Source organism: Stylophora pistillata, chromosome 11, assembly GCF_964205215.1.
Source record: "Stylophora pistillata chromosome 11, jaStyPist1.2, whole genome shotgun sequence".
Taxonomy (NCBI): Eukaryota; Metazoa; Cnidaria; class Anthozoa; order Scleractinia; family Pocilloporidae; genus Stylophora; species Stylophora pistillata.
The window spans coordinates 30,110,636-30,135,269 of record NC_142529.1 but is presented as its reverse complement, the minus strand read 5'-3'; the positions used below and the strand labels follow the sequence as shown (position 1 = coordinate 30,135,269).

General features: G+C 38.2%; 2 protein-coding genes and 1 long non-coding RNA gene across 5 annotated transcripts; 2 read left to right on the top strand and 1 right to left on the bottom strand.

Annotated features, from left to right (window-relative positions):
• Positions 1 to 1,771: 1,771 nt before the first annotated feature.
• On the bottom strand, positions 1,772 to 4,838 carry LOC148721125 (uncharacterized). Of its 2 annotated transcripts, none has more exons than XR_015993013.1 (2): positions 4,246 to 4,838; positions 1,772 to 3,813 (listed from the first exon to the last, which is right to left on the bottom strand). It is a non-coding gene; the product is annotated as an uncharacterized LOC148721125 (long non-coding RNA). The 2 variants fall into 2 exon arrangements; XR_015993014.1 differs by having other exon boundaries at positions 1,772 to 3,806.
• A 121-nt stretch (positions 4,839 to 4,959) lies between these two features.
• LOC111321187 (uncharacterized) lies at positions 4,960 to 10,268 on the top strand. Of its 2 annotated transcripts, XM_088737955.1 has the most exons (7): positions 4,960 to 5,143; positions 5,258 to 5,312; positions 6,779 to 6,881; positions 7,834 to 7,919; positions 8,114 to 8,212; positions 8,317 to 8,361; positions 8,812 to 10,268. In XM_088737955.1, the coding sequence occupies exons 1-7, from the start codon at positions 5,130 to 5,132 to the stop codon at positions 8,947 to 8,949; spliced, it is 540 nt and encodes a 179-aa protein (XP_088594081.1). In that variant the 5' UTR covers positions 4,960 to 5,129; the 3' UTR covers positions 8,950 to 10,268. The 2 variants fall into 2 exon arrangements, with proteins under 2 accessions (XP_088594081.1, XP_022779733.1); XM_022923998.2 differs by lacking the exon at positions 5,258 to 5,312 and having other exon boundaries at positions 4,964 to 5,195.
• Positions 10,269 to 15,020: 4,752 nt separating this feature from the next.
• Positions 15,021 to 24,182, top strand: LOC111321149 (uncharacterized). Its single transcript, XM_088737956.1, has 7 exons — positions 15,021 to 15,178; positions 18,937 to 19,045; positions 19,834 to 19,919; positions 20,146 to 20,244; positions 20,513 to 20,557; positions 21,922 to 22,002; positions 23,877 to 24,182. Exons 1-7 carry the CDS (start codon positions 15,101 to 15,103, stop codon positions 23,916 to 23,918), a joined length of 540 nt encoding a protein of 179 aa, XP_088594082.1. The 5' UTR covers positions 15,021 to 15,100; the 3' UTR covers positions 23,919 to 24,182.
• The last annotated feature ends 452 nt before the right edge of the window (positions 24,183 to 24,634 follow it).

The window sequence follows — 24,634 nt, the reverse complement described above, 5'->3', positions numbered from 1 at the left end:
AAATACTTAAAACTTTTGAATGAAGAAGACTAGTTTCTTTCACAGTTTATCTCTCTTGGTATCTGAATTGACCTTAAAACGCCAATTTCCTTTTTTATTTATTCCCTCGTTGTGCTTTTGAAGGGCTTGGGTCATTGTTTTCGCCGTTTGACCTCTTTCTATTTTGATAAACAAGAACTATGACGGAAATAACCGCTTCGCGGTTAGCTCAATGGATAGAGCGCTGGACTGTTGTGCGGGAGGTCGAGGGTTCGAGCCCCGGCGGGACCAACACTCAAGGTCTTAAAATAATTGAGAAGAATATGCTTCCTTTCTATAACATCAAGAAATGGTTAGATATTCCAGTCTTCTCGGATAGGGACGAATAAATGGAGGTCCCGTCTCCTACAGGGTTAGGGGTAGGAGACGTTAATTTCCCACGCACGAGATTACTGTGCGATGGATATCCTCCCCTGGGGTGGGATGGGCGGGTTAGGATTGATTGTAAAGCGCTGTTGATCTGTCATTGTAAATAGCGCTCTATAAGTGATAAATTGTAATTGTAAATAACATTCAAGAGGCAAAAAACTGTTTCAGGAAAGCTCCCGTTAGTATATTTGGAAGGTGTTTGGGGATTAGGCGTTAGATTCAGGAAATATTCCGAACAAAACGCACGTTTCGACGCGTGGCTGCGAAGACGACTTCAAAACAGCTCTTCTGAAGTCGTCGCCTCCTTCAAGACGACGCGCGAAATAATGCCACATCCGGTAGCGCATGCGCATAAACTACTTCGAGTGTTGAGACATCGTCGTCCTCTGGAAAGTCATCGATTCGTAAGCTCCCTAATGACACAAGAGCTCGCCGGTCGTTGTTGTCATTTTTTCTTGCTTTGAGATACCTGAAAAAGGACTGGGCATGATTAACATTCTAATTAAGATAATCTAAGTAAAAGTGAAAGTGGCCTTGAAAATAGTTTTAAGTCATTTCTTATTGCTTCAGCATTTTTCTTTATGTTGTCATTCCCTTGTATGATTATGTATCATAGTTTAAGATTCTTTGTATGTAACACATTATTGGACAATGTTAACCAATGCGCCCATTGGCTAGCCCATACGTAGCTAGCAAGTAATTTTCAACAAGACGATCCAAGATCGTAAGTCGGGCTACAGGGAGACGTGCTGTTATGAGTGTTGACCATTCGTGTGGTGCACAGTGGTTCTAAAAGAAATATTAAGGAGGTACCAAGGTCCTGGTTTGTGGGCGTGGCATAATTTTTTTTTTCACCTCTGAGGGACACCAATTCTACAACAATGCACTCTCATATATTTCTGGTACAATGCCCTAAAAGGTATCACAGAAGCTGCTTCTGTGGACCTTTTGAGGCTGAATAGCCTAAGAGGTACCAAACCCACCTTTTTTAACCCCTAAAAGGTACAATGAGCACCCCAGTCCCTTTTATTTAAGGAGTCTCCCCTTCCCAAGGGTGATAAATACATGCCAATTCATACACGTGTTAAAAAGATATATTATGTAATTGTAATCATAACGGTCTGAATGCAAGGAGGTATATTTTATCATGAAAACATTGTATGCATAGCATACCTCATCATCATCATCATCTTTATTTTGTCTATTTATATCATTAACTACAAGTGAGATAAAATAAAAGGAGAAAATAGAGAGAACAGAGTTTTACATATTGTAGGGAAGGGAGAAGTGTGTAGTGACCACAGTAGCAATTGCTTTTGAGATGGTCACTACCACATGATTTCATGAGGAAAATATTTATTAAAAGCTAGCATACTATATTTAAGATTTACAAAGAGGGAAAAAGGAACATAAAAAGTAATAAACTAAGCAATAATCACTATTTATACTCAATTGACTGTACAATTATATACCTAATAAGGACCTTCTCTGATTTTCTCCTTAAATTAATTAATGCAGATATCAATAGTTGGGATTGTCTCACTCTCGTGCTGTTATCTAACTTTGGATTTGCTTTTGTTTCTAAAATTTATCTGTAGCAGTCTTTTCATTTTTGGAGCGGGTTCCAAATTATCATAATTATATTTTCGTCTGTGCTTTTGCATGTGTTTGATTTGATGAAGGTCCGTGTTAGTCGAGCAAGACAAAAATTGTATTTCATAGTGAACAAATACCTGTTTAATTAAGTTTCTTTGTGACAATATTAATGTTAGAAATAGCTTGTTCTAATGATGGTTTGCCACTTATTTTCATTTGTTGTTTTGCAAGTTCACAAGTATCTTCATAGGTCAATAAGGAGAACATGTACTTTGCTCTGACTGTTTGTTGAAAAGTACAAGTAATACCTAACAGTAACTTACAAGCCACTATAAAAACCCTGTATTTCCCTTGTAGTTGTTGAAAATTAAGTTTTCCAACTTTTTTTATAGTTTAAAGCACTGGAAAACATCCCATAGCTTTGAGCTTTAATTTGGACTGATATCTCAACTCCACAGATATTAAGACTCGTGTGTAAGGCCTTTTTAGATGCCTGTTGATGCCCATGTTACGATATAATTTATTTCCTTGGTCAGCTATGCAACATAGGGTTCTGGAATTCTAATAACTACAAGACTTTGTTACTTAGTAACACATTGCATAAAGCCCTACAGCAATGGATTGTTTTCAAGAGCAGTTGTGTTCTTCTCTCAAACTGTTCGCTGCAGTTATTTCATATGTACTTATCTGCACTCCTCTGAGTTCATAATTGTCACTGAGGGAGTGTATAGTCTGGAAATACTGTACTAAGCCCTGAGCAGATGGTACTTCTAATAGTACACATGTACCTGAGGGATGGCTTCTACCATATTCTTCTCTTGCATGAGAATCAAATATCTCATAACCCCTTTTTTTAATCCTCTTTTTTTCTCTTCTACAGGGAGAACAAATGCTGCCCCTTTCATACTTTTGATGTTTGATTCACCAAATTGAGTCTCCGACAAAAACGTGTGCTTGTGGTTGTAACTTAAGTTGTTTTTAGAGACAAAAAGGCCTGACATAAATGAGACTAACCCGAATGCAAGAGTAAGAGTTATGTATAAAAAAAATAAAATAGAGAAAACGTATCCAGATGTCATTTGGGCTAGTTTGAATTAAAAAAAAAAAGATTTAAGACAGTGTTGGAGTAGATGTTACCCAAAGAATAGAAAGAAAAGTTTCCACTCCAGACAAGCTTATCATTTGAAATGTTGCAGTGATATTTGAGCTACAGAACATTTGTGGGCTCTAAAGATAGCTTCAAAGTTCTCAAGCTTGTCTGAGGGAACCGTATAAGAACGTTATTAGCTATTTAAAAGCTTTATGTTTGAAAAATATAGTCATTAGAAACTAATGTGAACCTATAATTATATAATTCTCAAAAAAAAAAACCCCAAACGCAAATTTGCGCCAACTGTACGAAATAATTTAGCTGAATTCGTCACGCCTTAATCTCGATTATAGTTTCATTAACCCTCCCATCAAAGTCCCAAAGTCCTTAGATCTTGAGAATGTTGTTCTACAATTGCGAAACACAAAATTATAATTTACTTTGTCTTTTCCAAAAACAAACAGACAAAAAAAACCATCTAACAAAGCATAAGGAAATTTTTATCTGATTAGACTTCACGGCGGTAGAAGGCGCAGTTGAGGCGAACAAAAGTTACTCTCTCGCTCTTCTGCATTCTTCTGTACTGGCGTGTATTCTTAACAAGCTGTTGTGCAGCAATATTGGCACGACTTGGTTTCGTGATGATAAACTTTGAGTTGAATTTTCTTCGCTAACTCCTTTATTTCCTTTATCTTTTTCTCTTCTTTTTCTTCTTTTTCCTCAACAACAACAACAACAACAACATTGACTTTACTTTTTTAAAATTAAAGAAATAAAGGCTTTTGTAGCCCGCAGTTAGCAAAGCTATTCTGGGCGGGCTACTTAAACAGACACTGTACAGGCTCTCACACATAAACACACACACACACGCACACGCACACACACACACACACACACACACACACACACACACACACACGCAACAATGAAATAAATAAATAAATGAGCAAATAAAAATAAATAATAAATAATAGTAGTGATAATCATGTTAAAGGTTTTAACTGGGCCAGTCACACAAGGGAGTTTTTAACAGGTCAAAGAGAAAGCTAATCAGTTGAAATACAAATATAAGCTAGAAAGGTCAAGGTAGCGCAAGTCAACATTCATCTCCTCAATTTCAAGAATTTTCAAAAGCAAGTAGGTTAGCTCACGTTTAAAAGGTGCTTTCCTTAGCTTACGAATCTCAGGGGGATGCCATTCCATATTTTCGCACCAACTCTAGAGAAGGAAAACAACTGATGATTTGTTCTCGCCTGTTTTATATAAAAGCTTCCAGCTACTGAGAAACGAGTAGAGTAGGAATGAGCCTGTTCAGAGAAAGTAAAAAGTAAACAAACAACAACCTACCGCACCTTCTTATAGAGTTCCTTACAATCTTTCTAGAAGATTCTACAGGTTTACAACACGACTATATTCAGTAACATTACATCATAGAATTTTACGGTAAACAAGTCGAGTTTCTATAAATAGACATCACGAATTCCTGTCGAAACCACTGGAACTTTCCTAATCAAGAATGTTTTGGAAATCATAGGATAATCGATAAACGTGTTGAATATCATGTCTTTCTGTCCACGACTGTGGAATTGTCCACCTATATCTTTGGATGGCGTTAAATTTAAATACCCATGAGAAATAAAATCACACGCGTTCAAATCTACACGTTTTTACGCAGAGCGCCTATAGATATTTGATTGTACACCGATGGCGGCACGATTGTTCCACTAAAACGTGCTTAACCGCAAGCTAAAAACGTGAGTCACTTTCTTAACCTTTTGACTTAAAAAAAAAAATAGGAAAAACAATATATATATGGGTTCACTTACTCATAAACAATGTCCATAGGTCTAGGTCATGAAATACTGTCTCGATAGAAAACAGATTCTCTCAAGTGCCTCAAGAAGAAATTTATGAGGGTCAGAAAGGAGAATTAGGAATCGGAACTTAAAAGTGGAGAAGTATATTAATATTCAGACACCGCGTTTACACCTCAGATAAGTTTGACATTTGGAAGAGTGATTTCGATTTACCAACAATGGGAAAGTTTCCGTACGGCAGCATTTTAAGAATATCCGTTCCACTTATTGCAACTTGTGGCTTGGTAAGTTCTTTTACCTAGATTTATATTTTAAAAATGTCCCTCTTCTTTTTGTATCATTACAAATTCATTCTTCTTTTGCATCATTACAAATTCATTCTTCGCCAGGTTTTGAAAAACGTATGCGAAACATTTTTAAGCTCGTCATTTGCTGCCGTATAATCTTCCCCCAGCCAATCTTTGTCCATCGTTTTTTGCTTTACTTTATGGCGGTCTCTTTGCATTTTCTAACCTGGAATACCTGACAAATTTTCAACATTCACGTAGTCTATATTAATTTTCTCTCTTACCAAGCTTTTGGCTATTTGCTAAAAAAAAATTGCTTTATCAGTTTCTAGCGTTAATGTATAAATTCTTAATCTCTTCGCTATCTTCTTTTAATGATTGATTCAGCTACAAACGCGGACGAACTTAAGTTGATTTTCATCCTTGGAATTTCAAATTCGATTACTGTTTGTCATCTATCTCATTAGTCATCTATCGTAATGCTAGTTCGTTTAACAGTCCCAATGCAAATTTTGTATGTCACGCATGACCGTCCAAGTCCGCTTGAGTTTGGAGACTGTAAAAATATTATTTATATGGAAAATTGATTCATTACCTTTCAAATGGCAAGGAAATATCGACTAAGGACACCAAGAGTTCAAGGGTAATCTTTGGATTTTAATTTATACGGTTTGCAACTAACAACGTCCCCAATCTGGCATAATTTTCATCACTCAATTATTTTGTCATCCAAGACAATAACATCGTTGTGCCAACGAACTACGATCAGTTAAGCCCTTAATTTGTAGATAAGTGAGAAAAATAAAAGGAAATTTAGAGATGAAGAGGCGATAAATAGATTAAACACATAAAAATAATATATTTCGTTTCGAGGAGAACTTAAAGAGTAATGTTGACAGCTTGCGCGAACCGGAATTAACTAGCGTTATTTCTTCAAATTTACGCTCCAAAACTCACGTCGCTTTTCCTTTGAGTAATGATGTCATTTCATTCCAGATGTTTCTTTCATTCTGTGATTGCAACCAGGATTGTGACAAAAGTGGAACTTCCGCGAACCACGTCCGCACTTGCGTTATGAAACTTTGGACGTTTCTAAACTGAAGCTCAAAGACAAAGCTGAATAATATATGTGCACGCGCTAGGTTTTGGCGCGGAAAAACGGATCTTGAGTCGTTCGCATGGTTGATTTCCATTCTGTTGCATCGAGGCGTTGTTTTCCTTGCCGCTTTTCATTTACGGAACAACTTCCAAAAACTTTGTACGCCCCCTAGAATATTTTCGAAAATTGATTTTCTCCTTAAAAACGTTGGAAATAAGAAAACGCCTTCGACGACAACACTAGTGTCTTGGTTTAAATTGCCAGCTCCATGTTGATTTTGCAAATTTCGCTAAATTTTAAACCTCGCACGCTTGAGCCCGCGTTGTCAATACATTTCGTTGGTCAGCTCTATCAGGCCCAAGTAGAGAAATATATACAGGGTATTTTTGAAAAGTAATCCTTCGAGATTGGGTTACCGTAATATAATACGACTGTAGTATTTACAACTTTTCATACATACATACCGGTTTTTCCATTTCAGGGCGTATCAATATTTTCAATTTGCTATCAACTTCAATTTGTTAAATGGCTCAAGGAAGAAATCCACGCCAAAGATTCTCCTTACATTACAGATCCCTTTGAAGGTATTTTCATTTATTTTTCCACTTCTTTGAATTTATCAAAACCGTTTTAAAATTACGCATATCGACCTCATTTTTGTTCTAAAACAAGATTAAACGACGTGAGCCAAAGCGTTCTATAATATAGTTCATCGCGATTATGATTCGATACAATACATGACTAAATTTAGGTTTCAATTTGCCGGAGGTTTTGAACAAATCTTCCAAACATTCACAAAAACATTGCATGGGGAACTGCTAGCCCACGTGTTCACATTAATCTAAATATTTTTACAGCTTTGAAATCAGTTGCTACCTACACTTTTCACTAGTTTTAAATGATTTGGGGTGTGGTTTGAATTGGAATAAATAATCACGAGTACGATTTTCAAAGCTCACACAATGTACTTCCCCAACGAATATGGAAACTTGCATTTCTTTTTAAAAATCTTGCTAAGTTTTGGTTTACACACTCCAAAGTCCACCTGAAATATATTTACCATATCCTTCACAAAAACTCTCGCGATCACTGAGGCCAATTCAGACATATATTTTTCGTTTTTTCGTTGTTTTATTTTGCTTTTTTATGTTTTTTTATGTTTGTTGTTAGTATTGGCCGGACCAATAATCATGGTCTTAAAATAACTGAGGAGAATTTGTTACCTTTCTATAAAAAGAAATGAATAGATATGCTAGTCTTCTCGAATAAGGACGAATAAACCGTAGGCTTCGTCTCCTGCAGGGTTAGGGGTAGGAGACGTTAATTTCCCACGCACGAGATTACTGTATGGTGGATGTCCTCCCCTGGGTGGGATGGGTGGCTGTTGGCCCTGAAAAGCCCTTATGGGGAGTGGTCATCAAGTAACATATCTATGTATGTATGTATGTATGTATGTATGTATGTATGTATGTATATGAAGTTTTTTTTCTTCTTCACTGAGTTCTGGCTTACCTTTTTTTTTCGTCTACCTAATAGCGTTCTATAAATTGAGCCAAACCTACATCACTTTCAAAGCAATCACCTTGTTGGTCAACTTGTTACTGGTGATATCCTTTGTCTTGGTAAGTCCGACAGACAAATTTTGATACATTTAATTCTGATGAATTAACATCTTATTTAAGTAATGAAGTACGTTTGTCCCGTTCCTTAAGTGGATTGCGTCGTTTCAACTACATTTTCTAGGGTATTTCTGACATTATTTCACATTCAAAACTAATAGCTTGCTTCTGTTGCGGCCTTATTCTTATTCACACAGAAGAACCAATACATGGCAATAACCTGGCTTGCGTGGGGTATCATCGACGTTCTCTTCATGTTGACACTTCTGTTATTCTGCATTTCTGAATGGAAACTGGTGGGTAAAAATGTTAACCAAATGCAATGCCTGTCATACTTAAAGAAAAACAACTGAAGAATCTTCTAACACATGTTATTTTTTTCTTCTTTTCCTCATATCAGCAACACCGTTACTTGGTTGGGATACTCGCCTGGAGTGTGATAAAGGTACGTTTAGTCGCTACTTCATTCACGTACAAACCTTATGTCGCAATTTCTTATGTAAAGGATGCGAGATATTCCACATTTAAGCTATCCATTTAACTGGAAATCAAACATGGGAACACATCTTACTCCTATAGTCCTATAGAAGACATCCTTCCCCTATTTTAACCCAGGAGAATCGATCTTATGGAAAATTAACCAAAAACTCTATCAAGGAAAACTGAAAAATTGCCGAGGAGTAACTCTTAATTAAATGGACATTAGGTAGGGAAAATAATAAATCCACTCCTGAAGTTAGTGGAGAGTCTGAGATATCTGAAGTAGGTAATATCGTAGCCACACTATATCAAGATTGTTCTAGAAGTAAAATCCAACCGTTGAATCTCACTTCGGGAACAACCTTAATCAATAGGCAGGCTGCCTGTTAATTAACGTACATTTTCTTTTTTTAAGATATTTTTCATCTTCGTTGTTTGTGCATATATTGCGCTCCTTCGTAAAGAACCCTCAGCTCAAGATATGAAATGGAATTCTGGATTAGGATATACTTCCCAATACGCATTGCCACAAGAGACAACACAAGCTGACTAAAAAATCCCTCTGCATGCGCAGTACCAGACAAAGCTAGTGTGACGTCACATTATACTTACTTAAGGATCAAGGCGAAAGTACACGGTGAAAGTTCTCAGCACTCACCGAGGTTTCTGTGACATCTTTGGGTCTTGCTTGACGTCACGGCCGCTGGTGATGTTTTGTTTCACCTGGACAAAATAAATAGGGCACGATGCTCTTTTTAGTTAGTTTCAAAAGTAGCGTTGGAGACAACTTATTGCACGGCGTTTCCTAAAGAGTTAGAAGGCTAGAATACGGTAGTCAATTTAGGATACTGACTGATGAATGTTAGGACTCTATATGTGGCTTGGAAGAATAACATCAATGTTAATAGCCCCAAATTATGTTACCAAAAGCTTATGTATTGTTACTGATGGCGACTTAGTTGGTAAAGCGACTGATTTGTTTGTAGAATGCTGTGGATGTTATAGACCTCACTGTGCAAAACATCCAAAAGATCTCAATTTATTTCAAAAGAACTAATCACTGCAAACTTCCCTTTACTTTTAACTGCCTCCGGTTAGCTCAATTGGTTGAGCGTCGGACTGTTGTGTGGGAGGTCGAGGGTTCAAGTCCCGGCCGGACCAACACTCAAGGCCTTAAAATAACTGAGGAGAATGTGCTACCTTTCTATAACATCAAGAAATGTCTTATTCGCAGAGACAAAAATCTCGTTTGTCATAGTGCATAACGCACCCAGAAATAAGGGAGGAAGGAAATAAATTTGGCATGGATACATTTGCGAAAGGGGCTTAAACGCAATGCACGACGAGTTTGCTTGAAAATCCCTTAGGATATCTGATGAGACCCTTTGCCGAAACCAAATTAACGCCAGTTTATTTTAGTGAAGACGGTTTATTATTCGGTTTATTTTAGTTAAAACGGTAATTATTTAAAATTGATCTCTCACACTTATAGCAAAACACCATGATATGCATTAGACCGATCTGTTTCGAGGAATCAAACCTTCAGTTAAATTTGAGAGCAGAAAGCAACAAAAACTATTGACCATGAGATCTTTGCAAGAAGACAAGAAAGTTGCCCTCTGGTGTTGAAAAGATGCCAAACACGTTTATAAGAGGGTCTGGATGGGGTTAATTGACAACTGACAAATGGCCAAAATTTTAACTGACAACTGACATATCGCTGAAAAACGAACTAACAAATGACATTTGTGGTGAGCTTTTACTGACAACTGACAAAATCCCGGATCGCCCTAAATATCCTAAAGACTGGATGTAAAATAAGGACAGCTGATTTATTTTGTTCAATGAAAGTACATTTTCCATTACATATCAGTAGGAGTACGCCAGAGTGTCCTATTTCGTTAATAATTACCGCATGTGCCATCCACATCAAGGTCATGTGTCACATATCAGTTATATGATCTTTGATACCCATACACGTTGGCAGTGAATGCTGGTATTTTAAGAGCTGTTGTAAGCTTTTACCCAATTGAGTCGGAAAAGGCATTTGAGCGTCACAAATGCCGCATTCCTATCAAAGATGTTAAAACCGTACTGGCGCTGAAAAAGCACCTTACTTTGTTCCTTGGTCTAAAGAAGTTGTCTTGTGAATATGGCCTCGGAGATTTTGATGTAAAACTTTATCACATGGCTCCGAAATCAGGCGGCAAAAGCGATAATTTTGCGTTAACTACGGACGAGCAATGGAATTTGGAGCTTCCGACCATGCTGGCTGGAACGGAAACGAATTAAACAGTATGTATTGGAGTGGTTTGGTATTTGGTATTAGTATAAATATATCAGTTAATAGCCTACTCTTTATTATAAAACGCCCATTAGATGCCGACTTATAAGCGCCGTCAGAATTTTTTCATTCTTGAATTCATGTTGATTATGTTTTATGCAGATTATAATGACATAGCTAAAGTGACTGTGAAAAGTTAAATCTTATAGAGTCACAGTGATGCGACTGACTGGTCCTATTTCGTGATGTTTGTCTGCTGGGCATATTCTGTTTTCCTGTGATTTTAGAGAGATTCTTGGCTGGTTCGAATTACATTGTGCAGCATTTGTTACGCACCTCATGGCTTCACAGTAATAATCGCAGAGATATACCATTTTGTTCTTATCACCTCCTTGATATCTTAAGTGATGAATTTGGAAACTCGAAGCCTTTGAATTCGGAAACTCGAAGCTTGTCCAGGTTCACCCTTCTTTAGAAAAGCCAACTTAAATCTGTGCTGCAAGTGAAAACATTCTGTTGTGTGCAGACGATGCCCAGAGAGGAATTATACAAGTGACATTACATAACAATGGAGTTGGCATTGCTGGTACCGGAGTCAGACTCGTGATCGACTCGACTGGCATTTTGAACATCATATCTATGAAGTTCTCAAACAAAGAGCTTACTTTGCAGCAGTCGGTCTAGACGGTGGCCTTTACGTTTGTGACCTTCCAAGCTTAGAAGTTGACCAACTTCTAAAGAACAACTCGGAGTCTTGTAGAGAAATCAAAAGACTGTGAATTTGAAGACGGCATGGCGTTCACTGACTCCGGGGATCGAAAGGTAAAGTTCCTCAGTCCTTCTGAGAAAAACGTTAAAACCTTGATGGGCTCTGGTCAGGAAGTAGCAAGTGAAGGAGCGGATGAAACGTGTTCTTTTACGCAAGTTCGTAGCATCTGTTCTATGGAGAAGACTCTATTCATATCGGATGTGGCTACAGGTTGCATTAAACTAGCGTCGTGACTCAGTTGTACTGTGTCGTACTGTGTCGTACTTTGTCGTTCTTGGAAGTCTTAGAAGTGGTACTGTGTCGTTTTAAGGATGAGACCTTCCCTGCATTAGAGTATTACCAAGACTTTGGATTAATTACCAAGGAGTCGTTGAAGAGAGTACCGAAATGGGCAGCCAAGTATTTTACCCATGAAAAATCCCACTATCCTGTCCCTCAGAAATGGTTAGATATTCTAGTCTTCTCGGATAGGGACGAATAAATGGAGTTCCCGTCTCCTGCAGGGTTGGGGGCAGGAGACGTTAATTTCCCACACACGAGATTACTGTTTGATGGATGTCCTCCCCTGGGTGGGATGGGTGGGTTTACTGGGCCTGCAGTGATTGGCGCAAGCTGTTGCGGTGTCCCTGCTTGTCGGCGAATCAAATCAAATCAAATCAAAATCACTAGGTAACGATTTTAACTCGGGAGATCAGTCAGTAGGGTTCAGCAACGACAAAGGAGCTGTTCAAGCTACTTTGAAAGGTGGGAATGTGACAGATATCACATTTGTTGACGACTGTATCGTTGAAGTGCCAGTTGCTGAGGTGCGAACAAATGCAGACGAATATGACACGGACTCAGAAAACGACTTTTCTGACCAAGAGGATGAAGATATTGCCCCAATTACGGTTTCTAGATCTGGGCGGCCAGTTTGCGCTCATTTTCGCCTGGATTTCTAAGGTACGCTTTCTCTAATAACCTAGTTTGAAACTAGACAAAAGAACGTTCCTTTCCGATCATTTCATTGGAGCCAACCGCAATCGAAGCTTTGTAAAACAAAACATAAATCCAATATATTGTGCTAGAGGACTTTTCACAAGTTTTTTTTCTTTCTGATGACCTTCTTTCCAAAATTTTGACCCGTTAAGTGGTTGCAAGGAATTTTGCGCACGGGAAAACAGAAGTTTGTGTTCAGAAGAGTCGTAACTGACTTAAACAATGACTGAAAGTCATTTGAAAAATCTTATTTTATTCCAGAACTAAGAAAAAGCAGTTCTTATTGTATCAGTCATCGACTAAATTTTCGAGTTTACGTTATATGTTCTTTTCAGCCAAAATTATAGGGTCGGAAAGTAATAGTTAACTTGCCAAGTTAATCATTAACAGTCATTTAACTGACAATTGACGAATGGCCGAAAATTTAACTGACAACTGACATTCGTGCCCCTCCCATCCAGACCCTCTTATAATGTTACGCTCCGTTTATGAGATCAACCCAATGACCAAATAAGTTATTGTTTTGATCATCGAGATTTTTCCTGGTGGCGAACTGACATCCCACCGTAGGCCAAAAATTTTTTACGTTATATTACACTAAAATTCGAAACCCCGAAATAGTTTCGTAAGAGGTATTTGAGAAGTGCGACCAAAATTGTTCTTTATCGACAGAACGCACATGTGTGAACAGAAAGTTTCTGTAAGTTGCAACTGCAATTGACGTTGTCTGGAGGCATGCAAGAGTTGAAAGCATCATATTAAAGCCATTATCCGAAAAAAAAAAATGCGGAGCCCAGAAAGAATTAACAACTTTTCCTTCCTTTGCGCGCTTCGACCTCTCGATTTACTACAGTCGAAAGGCCAGGAGCTCGTTACTTGTAGTGTTCAACTGCCCTTTGTTTATGTCACGGTATTTTCACAGGCAAGTCTATCTTTAGTTTACTAGGATCCTGCGTTTGGGTAGACTCGGAGGTGGGACTCGAAAGCACGGCCCAAATGAAGTTCATATAACTACCCGGAATTCTTTTCTTTTGCTAAAATTTTAAAGGAATATCTTTTCCAATATATGACACCATGCGAGACCCCAGTGACGTTTAGAGCTGACGTAAGATACCCTCCCCCCCTACTCGCCGCAACAATCAGTTCTATGACGTCACAAGATGGCTTAGGATATCTTTTCCAATATGCATTACCACACGTGACGGCGCAAGTTGACAAAAGAAGTTCTTCCGCATTCACAGTACCCGACAAAACTACTGTGATACCGCATTAAGGATCAAGGCAGACATCTACGATAGCGTGGCAAGTTGATGGTTCTTAGCACCCGCCAAGGTTCCTGTGACGTCTTTGGGTTGGGAGTAACGTCAAGGCCGTAACTTAAGAATTGCTGATTACTGCTGGCGATGTATTGTTTCGCCTGAACAAAACAGATAGGGCATGATGCTTTTTAAAGTTAGTTTTAAAAGTAACTTTCGAGATAACTTATTATTGCACGTCTTTTCCTCAAGAGTTGGAAAGCTAAAATACGGAAGTAGAGAAATTTACAAGGTAAAAATATACTTCAGGATGTACGTCAATGCAAAAGTCTTTAAGACGATAAATTCAGCCTGGAAATTCTCTAAGTTACTAAGTTTCTTTATCCCAAGCTCGTTTCAAATTATCCTCCTCTATTTCATTATAGCCGACGAGTAGCCGCTATTTTTAAACCAAAACTGCTTCTCGCAAAGGTTTTTCGCATAAAGCGTGCATGTTTGCATTGCATTATATCAATCAAAGATTCTTATGAATTCTTCACAACCTAACATCAGTATGCATATTCTCCATACTGTTCTCTATACATTTCCTAAGGTGCTGACAAGGAGGATTTGTTTAACTTGCGAGCAAAAGCTTCTGTAGTTGGTGATCATTTCCTTCATTCTCCCGACCTTATTGTGTGATTCAGGGGTGTTATTGTAAGAAGATATTAGATGCTAGTCACTAAAAGGATTAAAGGGTTAAGTAGGACTTTCTAGGAGCGATTATCAATAAGCATACAAGACATACAGATCTAATTAACTCATGTGTTGTATTCACTTACTTTTTTGCGTTTTTCGAAGCCGATCTGAAAAGCTAGGCGCGAATTACGAGCCACGAGGAAGAGCAGAAATCGCCGCTCTTCACGCTTGCTTGCATTCTGCTGGAAAAAAAAACGCGGAAAAAAAAATAATCTTATCCTGCAAGACAGTTTGGCTACCCAATGAGTCAACATATTAAATGATCGCTCATCAGCTGTTGCTTATTGTTTTGCTCTATGTTTATCGAATGAGAGTGGCGCAACCGTTAAGGACGAGATAAACATTATAAGCATCGTCTGTTTATTGACCATTCAGTGGAAGTCATGCCGTTTCATTATCTTCAAACTGCTCTAAATTCTCTTCCGTTAATTCTGTTTTCGAAGCCCAAGTGGCGTGCTTCCGTCTTTGCATATTCAATTGAAAAGATGATGAAGCAGAGTGCAAAGAGATCAAACGTGCTCTCAACTCCGATTGGCCGGTATACGTTTTGATTGACGTTGACTTCCTTTTCCAAGCTCAGGAATTACAACGCCCTGATAAAGAACAGTGAATAGCCATTAGTGTCTTGACTCCCCATTTCTTCACATCACGTCTACAAAGCAACGAGTAGGCTCAAGCTATGGCGATTCTTGTGCGGACTTGCTGTTGTGGATGTGACCTGCGCACAGGCATTCTGCTCATCGGCCTCTTCGGCTTTGTATGTATCTTTACTTTCCATAAGAATTTGCAACGTTTGTTATCGAATGTCAGAAGCGATCGTACGTAGCTGGTTGTTTCTTGGTAAGTTCTAGCAGCGCAGCTGCAAACGAAATGTAATGGAAACAGAGGGGGATTACAGGGAAACCGCCTTCTCAGCTTGAATGAATTTCAAATCTTATACGCTCATCTTCGGATGGAAAATTTCCGTTTTCATCGCATGCTCACATAAATGCCAATACTCTTGCGACATGATAATTTGTTTTGGTACTTTTTGTAGCTTTCGACAGGTAACTAATTAAAACTCTTTCTCTCCTTTAACGTAGTTTTCCAGTTGAATTTCTGTTCATCTTTGGAAGGGTCTTATTTGCAGACAGAAGTCTAGTTTTTCATAGTGCATGGTGAACCCGGAAAGAAGGGAAGAAGGAAATGAATTTGGCACGCCTTTCCTTTTAAGAAATAATTACATTTATATATGGTTAAAATTCGTAAATGCGTTGTTGTAAATCCTTCAGCGGAAGGGGGCCAGACTACAGACGTAAATTTTGCAAACGTGCCATGCGCTTGAAAGTCTGAGACCTCCGGCCGAGACCAAACGCCGCTTCGTATAAGTTAAGACGATTTTCATTTGTATAAACGGAAATTATTTAAAAACGATCTCGTTCTCTGATGGCAAAACACCATGATATGCATTAGAACGATCTGTTTCGAGGAAAGAAACCTTTCAGAGCAGTAAACAGTGAAAATCATTGACAGTAAGAGCTTTGTGAGAAGAAAAGAAAGTTTCGCTTTGGCGTTGAAAAGATGCCAAACACGTTTATAACATAGCTAATAATTAACATAGCTTGCAGAGCCGCCCAATCAAATTCGGTAACCATAACCGTACTCAAAATCCCGATATGCACGCTGATAGCGTGAGCAAATCGCTTCGCCAGAAATTTTTTTAAATAAAAGTGCCATTCTTGAGCGTGATTTCTTCTTTAAAAATAAAGAATTTTGTATTTAAACTGCAGTAAAATAAAGCTCGAGCTTTCAACAGAAAATTTGAAATAAAACCAATTCCTATTTTGCTTAATATCTCGCTTACCGCGAACAATCACTTCTGATATTGTTTTCCGTTTTTCGCGTCGGATTTGATGTACAATTCCACCGGCTATGTGGCTGTGCACTAACAAGTAATGGAGGACGTGGGAAGTTTGGAGAGCACTCAAGAAGCTAGAGTTGCCCTCGACTATTGCCTCGGGCAACTCTTACGCTTCTTTCGTGCTCTCTAAACTTCCCACGTGCTCCATAACTAGATAGTGCACGCTGAAGCATGAACCAATTATTAATTATAATGTCACGCTCCGTTTATGAAATCAACCGTGTGACCAAATAAGTTATTTGATCTTCATATATACATTGTATCAAATAAGTTATTGTTTGTAACTGTACATTACAGTGGAATTCGAAGCCCCGATATGGTTTGTATCAAAAGAGATTTCTTAAGACATAAAACTCTAAAAACGAACGATAATGTACGACGTTTCGGAGTAGTCATGACTCCATTATCAAGGAAAATATTAAAAATATCATGCAAATTGCAACATATAAAGCGTTTTTGGCGCGAAGAATTAGCATAAGAGGGTGCGAAGATTATAAAAATGCTTTCGCACGAATGGGGTCTGATTGCACTTTGAGATTTGGCCTTAACGCTCTTATAAAAAGCATTTCGTACACGAAGCAGTCAAATTTGTTCCTGCATTTCTTAAGCACTTCGAAACGCTTTAGCAGGCCCTGGGGCATTGTCCCGTGCATGTGTGTGGCAACGGAGGAGGATTGTTGTTTATGTCCTTTTACACGATTATGTAAACGTAAGCGCGTGTAACCTACATGATCCTACATAACTCAAATCACACAGGTCACATTGAAAACCGTAAACAGCACACTGCTGATTTACAATTGGTGGCTTTGATTCCATCACATTTAATTCTTTTTAAATTTTTCGGCTCAAAAACACAGGCTGGATGGTGGTGATATGGTTTCATAAAAGTAATCTTGGTTTCCACGTGACTTCATGAAAATTAAAAAATAAGGAATTATCATCTTTTTGAGAGTTTAGTTTAGCTCGTTATCAGAACAGCTGAAGAATTATCTTTTCACAAGTTTTCAGTTTAATAGGGTTTTTCGTCTTGTGATAAACAAGGTTGAATTTCTAAACTTTTGCGTGACACAATGATAAAATGACTGCCGCGAATGCTTTCACATAGGTCAAAAAGAGTGGCTTATCCACTGAGATTTCGCGATCAGAACAGCCCTTGTATGAGAATAACTACTCAAATAGATGTTTGTGAGCCCTCAGAAAGTGACGACCAAACTCGATGACATGCTTTTGTTAGCTTCCGGCCGCTATATTTGTGCCCCTCCGAGGGACACAAATATTGCATTTTCATACAAAACCTGACGGATTCGAGTAAAACTTTTCTTCGAATATCTCTCACACGAAAAAATTGCACAGTCCTGAATCTTTGCGAGACTGGTTGAATATTCATCTTCTTTTTTTAGTCGTGGGTACGCGAAGCGTACAAACGACTATTAGAATGGGGCAGAGTATGCAAATGTGTCACTCACTCAGATGTAAACAAATCGATATGTCGACGGCAGATCAATATTGATAACGACCTTCCGAAATTATACGGGAACGCCTCTATCACATTTCTGAATTATTGTTGCGACGTTAAAATTTAACTAGACCTTTCTCCGAAGTAGTTTCGATTTTAATTAAAATACTCGTCGCAGTTAGCTTTTGAAAGACTAAAGGTGTAACTATGAGTGAAAATTAAACGCTTAATACAATCGCTTTTCCGCGATAATCTTTCGCCATCATTTACATCATTGTGGAATATTCCTCGCCAGCAGTTCAAAGTGATACTAAGTAGTTTCAGCTGTATCCGGGAGCCACCCATTGGAATTTAATTATCTTCATATCTCATTCAAACGCAATGTACCCATGACTTCTTCACAGTTTCCTTTGATTATCACTTTGATTCGTGGCTTTCTTTGTTAAATGGTTTTGATGATTGTGCGACGGTGAAAACCGGAAATTTCAGAAGTGCAAGCTAGATTATCATTAAATTGATAGGACGCGCATTTTGCAGGCGCCAGGAGGTAATCACAATTGTGTAAAACTTTCTGTAAGCACTCGCTTTTCACTCTCACCTTGTGCGCCTGTACCGTAGATTAGTTGCAACTGCAAAACACGTTGTTCGGCGGCACGCAAGACTTGAAAGCATCATACTATGCTATTAAACAACAACAAACATATGAAACATATGTGTGAACTGCGGTTATGAGACGTATATGAGAACGATCCTTCGCAGTAAAGCACTATTTGAGCAATAGTGAAAATCAGACCTGAAAAAAAAAAAAAAAAAAAAAAAAAAAATTTCAGGCCTGTACGGGATTCGAACCACTGATGGCCTGCTCCCAGTTGGCTTGTTAGCTCAATTGGTAGAGCGCTGCACTAGTATCGCAGAGGTCAGTGGTTCGAATCCCGTACAGGCCTGAAATTTTTTTTTTTTCAGGTCTGATTTTCACTATTGCTCAAATAGTGCTTTACTGCGAAGGATCGTTCTCATATACATACTATGCTATTGCTTAAAAGTATTCGACACTGAGTTGGGCTTCAGGATGGGGTTAATAATCCTGCGATACACAGGTCGTGTTCGCAGTCTAACCTTGTTAAAGCGCTAAAAGGCCGTTATTTGTCTTATCATGTAGCTCTTGAGTGGACTCGCAATATATCAGAATGTTAAGAATTACAAGACTGAGCGGGCCGAGGATGCTGATGCACTGAAGACATTGCCAATATCTAATGAATACAAAGAAGGTGTGCAAAGCATGTTTGTTAACTGGATGTACACAGAGAGCATCAACTGCTCCTTTACAATATTTAGGAGCACTCACCGATGCGGGTTTTATTCTCGATGCTAAGAGATCATAAAATAGCCCATAGCAGAAACGCGAGAGGACTGGGACGAGTTTCTTATATTGATTACAGTGAAAATCTGAACATTTCAACTGAAATGTTACTGAATGAAAAGCTACCCAGTCAAGTTTGAGAGTTTTCAGCGGAAAAGTGTCCAAATCGGAGCCTTGCAAATGTTGAAGAGCTGTCATTTTGCAATTTTCCTCCTCTAAATACTTCTATTCTTGCTTAAGACTCTCAAATTTAGTTGATCTTTCATTTGAATATCTTAGTTTTTCAAACAAACAGAAAACAACCTCACTCTTTCCCAGTCCTCTCACGTTTCTGCAATGGGCTATTCGAAAAAAAAAATAGTTTCTCAAAACGAACTCTGTTGGGCAATAAACAACGTAAATGAGCCGCTTAACTCTTGAAAAAGACCTCTTCCAGTCTGACGTGATCCAAAAATATAATATGACAGCTATTTTTGAATATCTGAAATGTGGCCAACTAATGAGAGGTCTTGGTAACTATAAATTTTCAAAAACCTCTTTAGGCTCGCGAATAGAATCCGCGTCTTTCTTCACTAGTCTTCTGATATCCCTCCACCAATTTGCAAGTAAGAACTTCTTCTACTCGCTGCCTTGAAAGGGCCTTAGTGAACGCTATTTAATTTAAATTTCAAGCTATTTTATTGCCTTTCTTTACAGCTGTACTCAAATTGAGTGTGGTTGCCATCGCATTTACTGTCGTTACAGTGTTAGTCAATGTCTCGCTGTTGATTTCCTACTTCACGGTAAGACAACTATTGCGCAATGTCGCTTCTTCATTTTGTGGCATCTTGTTTATTTCTTCGGGCGACAGTGAGTAACAGATAGGTACAATCTTTTTTTTTTTATTTCCTAATGTACGTTATAGGAACTGACATGTTATCTCGTTATTTTGCCCACATTCAGAATGCACTTTACAGGAACAGATATTTACCTTGTTTTGTTTTGTCTTTTGTTTTTTTTAACCACCAGTTGAACAGATATCTGGCATATCCTTGGTTTTTCTGGCAAATCTTTTCGCTTTGCTACAACTTAGGTGTGGCCATTTTTCTCATCACTATTTGGGACGGGGTAAGTCTTTCATAAATATGCTTTTTGCCAATCGTTTAACTAGATTACCAAAGACGGTAAATTTTAAACTCGCTAATGAGTTCGAGGGGAGGCCGCCATTCGTATAATGAAATAGACGACGACATTTCTTTGTCTTCTTAAGAGCTTAATTAGCATAAAGCGGAAACTTGATAACTTAAAGAATTTGCAAGCTGATATTATCGTCCTAAAGACTTTTGTTCTAACTTACATACTAAAATATATTTTTTCCTCGTCAATTTCTTCATAGTTCACGTATATTTTTGTTCTTGAGATCTTGGTATGGCTGTTAATGGTGAGTTTTACTTCTACACTCTGATTTAGCTTTAATTCCAGAATCCAGAAGAGTTTAAAGGAAATGACAATCCCCGTTATAGTGTTTTACCTCTGCAAACGAATTTAGCTTTAATTCCAGAATCTAGAAGAGTTTAAAGAAAATTACACTCCCCGTTAGTATTCTGTTCCAGAGTTCTAGCTGTGATATATGTTCCGTTTCATTAGTTCACTCCGTCTTGCCTCGCCCGTTCCTTCCTTTGTTTAGACAGTCATTCGTTCATTCAGTAAGTCAGCCAGTCTGTAAGTCAGTCATTCAGTCAGTTTATCAATCAGTCATTCGCTCGTTAATTTAGTTAGTCATTTAGTCAGGCAGTCAGCAGTCAATCTTTCAGTCAGTCAATCAATCATCAGTCATTTAGTCAGGCGGTCAATCCATCAGTCAGTCAATCAGGAACTCAATCATTTAGTCAAGCAATCAACCTGTCAGTCATTGAGTCGGTCAGTCCGTTAGTTGGCCCAGTCAGTAAGTCTACCCCTCAGTCAGTCAATCAGTCAGTCGGTCAGTCACTATCTCCTTTGTAAATGGTCAGTTCTATGAAACAACTACTTTGGTCCAACATGGATCTAGTTGTGTTGCGAAATTTGTTTTAGAATATATCTTTTAATTCAAGTTATATTCATCTTATATTTGTTTTTATTAAAACTGGATCATTGGATAATGTAATTCAAGACTTTTTATTGGCTTAGCCATTATGGTATATCAGCCAATATACCATAATCTACAAATATGGTAAGCGTACGCGTCAGCTTAAAATCAAAAGGGAGCTAAAAAATCCAGTTCCTTCTTACAAAATAATAATTTCTTGAGGGCGTTTTTAATAAAACAATTATTCCACTCGCGCTTGTTGGATATGAGATGATTTAAGCCAACTCGGCGCTACGCGCCTCGTTGGCTATGTATCATCTCATATCCAACGCGCGCTCGTGGAATAATTGTTAAATGTTATATTTCTTTGACATTAATTTTTTATTTTGTTTCTATTTTATTCTTTTATTACACGACTCGGGAAGTCAGAGGGCCATTAACTAAAATCAACCAATCAAAATGCTCTATTGCCGGTCAATATTCTCTCAGTATTGGACCGGGCACTGTCCCGAATGGTCCCGAATGATATCGCACTGGTGTCCCTTTGAACTTCAGTCGTGTGATAAATCTCTTTTTAACCAAGCTTGCTCGGGACCGTACTGGAAGAATATCGGCCCTAAGTCTTTTTTGTACGGACCTCGCTGCGCTCGGTCCGTACTGTCAAGACCTCGGGCCGATATACTCCCAGTGCGGCCCTCGCGCTTGGTTAATAATATATATTTATTATTTGTTATCAGGTCTACTCTATTGTTGTGGTGTACTCATACATCGAGACTCTTCGCCTGCATCCTTCAGCTTTTCAAGTGGATGGATACGTGGTAAGGAAACAACCAGACGTTATTAACTTCTTGGGGGTGAAGGAGTTAGACGCGGTATTTTGAAGAGGTTTACATGGTTTTCAGGGAGAACGGAAGGAAAGTCAGTAGTCTTTTCCAGAGTACAAAGGGAGGATTATAAATAATTGACTATCTATTACTGTTATGAGAAACATTTTATAGGTATCAACTAATTTATTCTACTTTCCTATTTAGTAATGTAAGCGTATTAAGTTCTCTAAATGCGCCCAAAAAACTTATAATTATTATTAGTATTATTATTATTATTAGTATCATTATTAGTAGTAGCGTTATTATTAGTATTATTATTATTATTATTATTATTATCATTATTATGCAGTATACACGTTTGGATGCTAGTGAGCTAAGCAAGATAGGGCGAAGATTCGTAACCTATCTGCATTACAGGACTGTTAACTATAATAATATCTAATACTACTTAAATATAAATGATCAATATAAAACGATAAAAGTGTTAGTATTATTATTAGTAGTATTATTATTATTACTATTATTATTATTATTATTATTATAATCGCAGAGAAATCAATTGAATGCTACATTCTAATCAAGCAGCACAGGGCGAAAACCGTAACCTGTGAGCCGTGGAGTAAAAAATAAATGTACATTAACTACTCCTAAAAAGCTTTTCCGTTGTGTCTACGGTCCTCCTTCTAACAGGAACTCAAACTGCCACCTCGAAAGTCCGAGCAATATTCAGCGTGCCCGAGAGCACTGCCCTCTGCATCTTTCGCAGTACGTCTGTGCTTCTGCCTCCCACCAGCTCGCGCATCATGACATCCAGCTCCCGTGACCACCCCCTGAGGGCATCCATTATGATGTTATATTGCTTCACCTCGTGGCCTGGGAACTGCTGCCTTAGTTCCCAGCGAAGGGGTCCGTACTTCAGTGTCTTTTCTTTGTCCTTTCTTGTCCGATTGTTAACCCACAGGCAGCTCATTTCCAGCGTCCCAACTCTCTTGCACATATGATTTACAATGCGTGCATCCACCCTATGACCTCTTGTTGATCAGCATATATAGGGATATCCCAATAAGCTTTAACATTCTCTGACTCGTACTCGGGCTTCGGCTTGTCGGGTGAGTACCAGGGTGGTATCTCGTCTATAACTCCCTCATCATACAACAGTTCGTAAAACAGTACCTTCAGTGCTGCGTCGTGTCTAGAGAGATATTTGCTCTGGGCCAGCGCACTGCATCCTGACATTATTATTATTACTATTATTATTATTATTATTATCATTATTATTATTATTATTATTATTGAGATACAATGAATATAAGAAGTTCTTATATTTTGAACTGCGGTATTAGATACGTATGATACACGATCCTCGCAGTAGATAGCGCTATAAGAAAAAAATATAAGAACTTCTTATATTCATTGTATCTCATTTATCACATTCACGGGTTTATTACGAATCAACTTTACGACCTGCTCCCAGCTGGCTTGTTAGATCAATTGGTAGAGCGCTGCACTAGTATCGCAGAGGTCAGTGGTTCGAGTCCCGTACAGGCCTAATTTTTTTCAGGTCTGATTTTCGCTATTGCATAAATAGCGCTATCTACTGCGAGGATCGTGCATCATACGTATTATTATTATTATTGTTATAATTATTGTTATTATTATTATTATCATAATTATTATTATCAAGAGGGCAGATCACTAAAATTGTGCCACAGCTGTGGCACAATCTAAAGTTTTTCGGAAAAAGCATCGAGTTTGTGGTCATCATTATTCTTGAAGTTGAAAGTTAAGTTGTAAACTTTCTAGAGTTACTGACTTGTCACGTCAGTTTATCAGCAAAGTCGATTTTTGTTATTTTTCTTTTGCAGGGAACTCAAATGCAGCCCCCTCCATACGTTAAATTTGGTTGATCCACAAGATACAGTCTTCGACAAACGCATGTGCCCGTTGTTATAACTTTGGTTATTTTTAGAGACAACGAGGCCCGATATAAATGAAGCTAATTCAAATGTACAAGGGCTGTATATAGAAACAAAAATAAGATAAAGAGAACGTTGTCATATGTAAGTTAGGCTTCTCTTAACCGAAAACTAAAAACTATTCAGCGTTTGGAATAGGTATCTACATGCATAAAAAATGAGAATAAAATAAAAAGATACGTGCGTATTTCTGAATTTATGGTCTTGCTATTAGGGACCTTACTTACTTCAGAAAACCACAACGGCAACGGCAACGAAGACGTGGCGTAACAAAAGATCTAATTGGCAGAATAATAGCTCAGCACGTGCATTTTAAAACTCTGTACATTTCTTAGCCGTCTTCTACCAAACAACAACGTGAAATCACCAAAATTTACTTTGTCCGGGAATGGAAACACCGACGGAAAATTATTCAAGTCTAAAAGTGGAATTTAACCCCGCTCACAAACGTGATGCTGAAGTCAAGGTGTGGCGCCGCAGGAGACAGTAAACACATCCAGATATTCACGAAATTTTGACTATAAATTTAAATGAATTTTTTAATCGACGTTTTCTTCGCCGTTGCCGTCCTGACTGTTTAAGGTCCCTATTCTTAGGCAGAACTACAGCGCGGGAAGCAGCCCGGCAGAGCCTTAACAGAGGCTCTT

Coding starts and splice junctions, on each gene's coding strand:
- LOC111321187 (XM_088737955.1), top strand. Junction 6,882..7,833: donor CATTACAGATCCCTTTGAAG/GTATTTTCATTT, acceptor TCTACCTAATAG/CGTTCTATAAATTGAGCCAA. Junction 8,213..8,316: donor GCATTTCTGAATGGAAACTG/GTGGGTAAAAAT, acceptor TCCTCATATCAG/CAACACCGTTACTTGGTTGG.
- LOC111321149 (XM_088737956.1), top strand. CDS start 15,101: ATGGCGATTCTTGTGCGGACTTGCTGTTGTGGATGTGACCTGCGCACA. Junction 19,920..20,145: donor TGTTGATTTCCTACTTCACG/GTAAGACAACTA, acceptor TTTAACCACCAG/TTGAACAGATATCTGGCATA. Junction 20,245..20,512: donor TCATCACTATTTGGGACGGG/GTAAGTCTTTCA, acceptor ATTTCTTCATAG/TTCACGTATATTTTTGTTCT.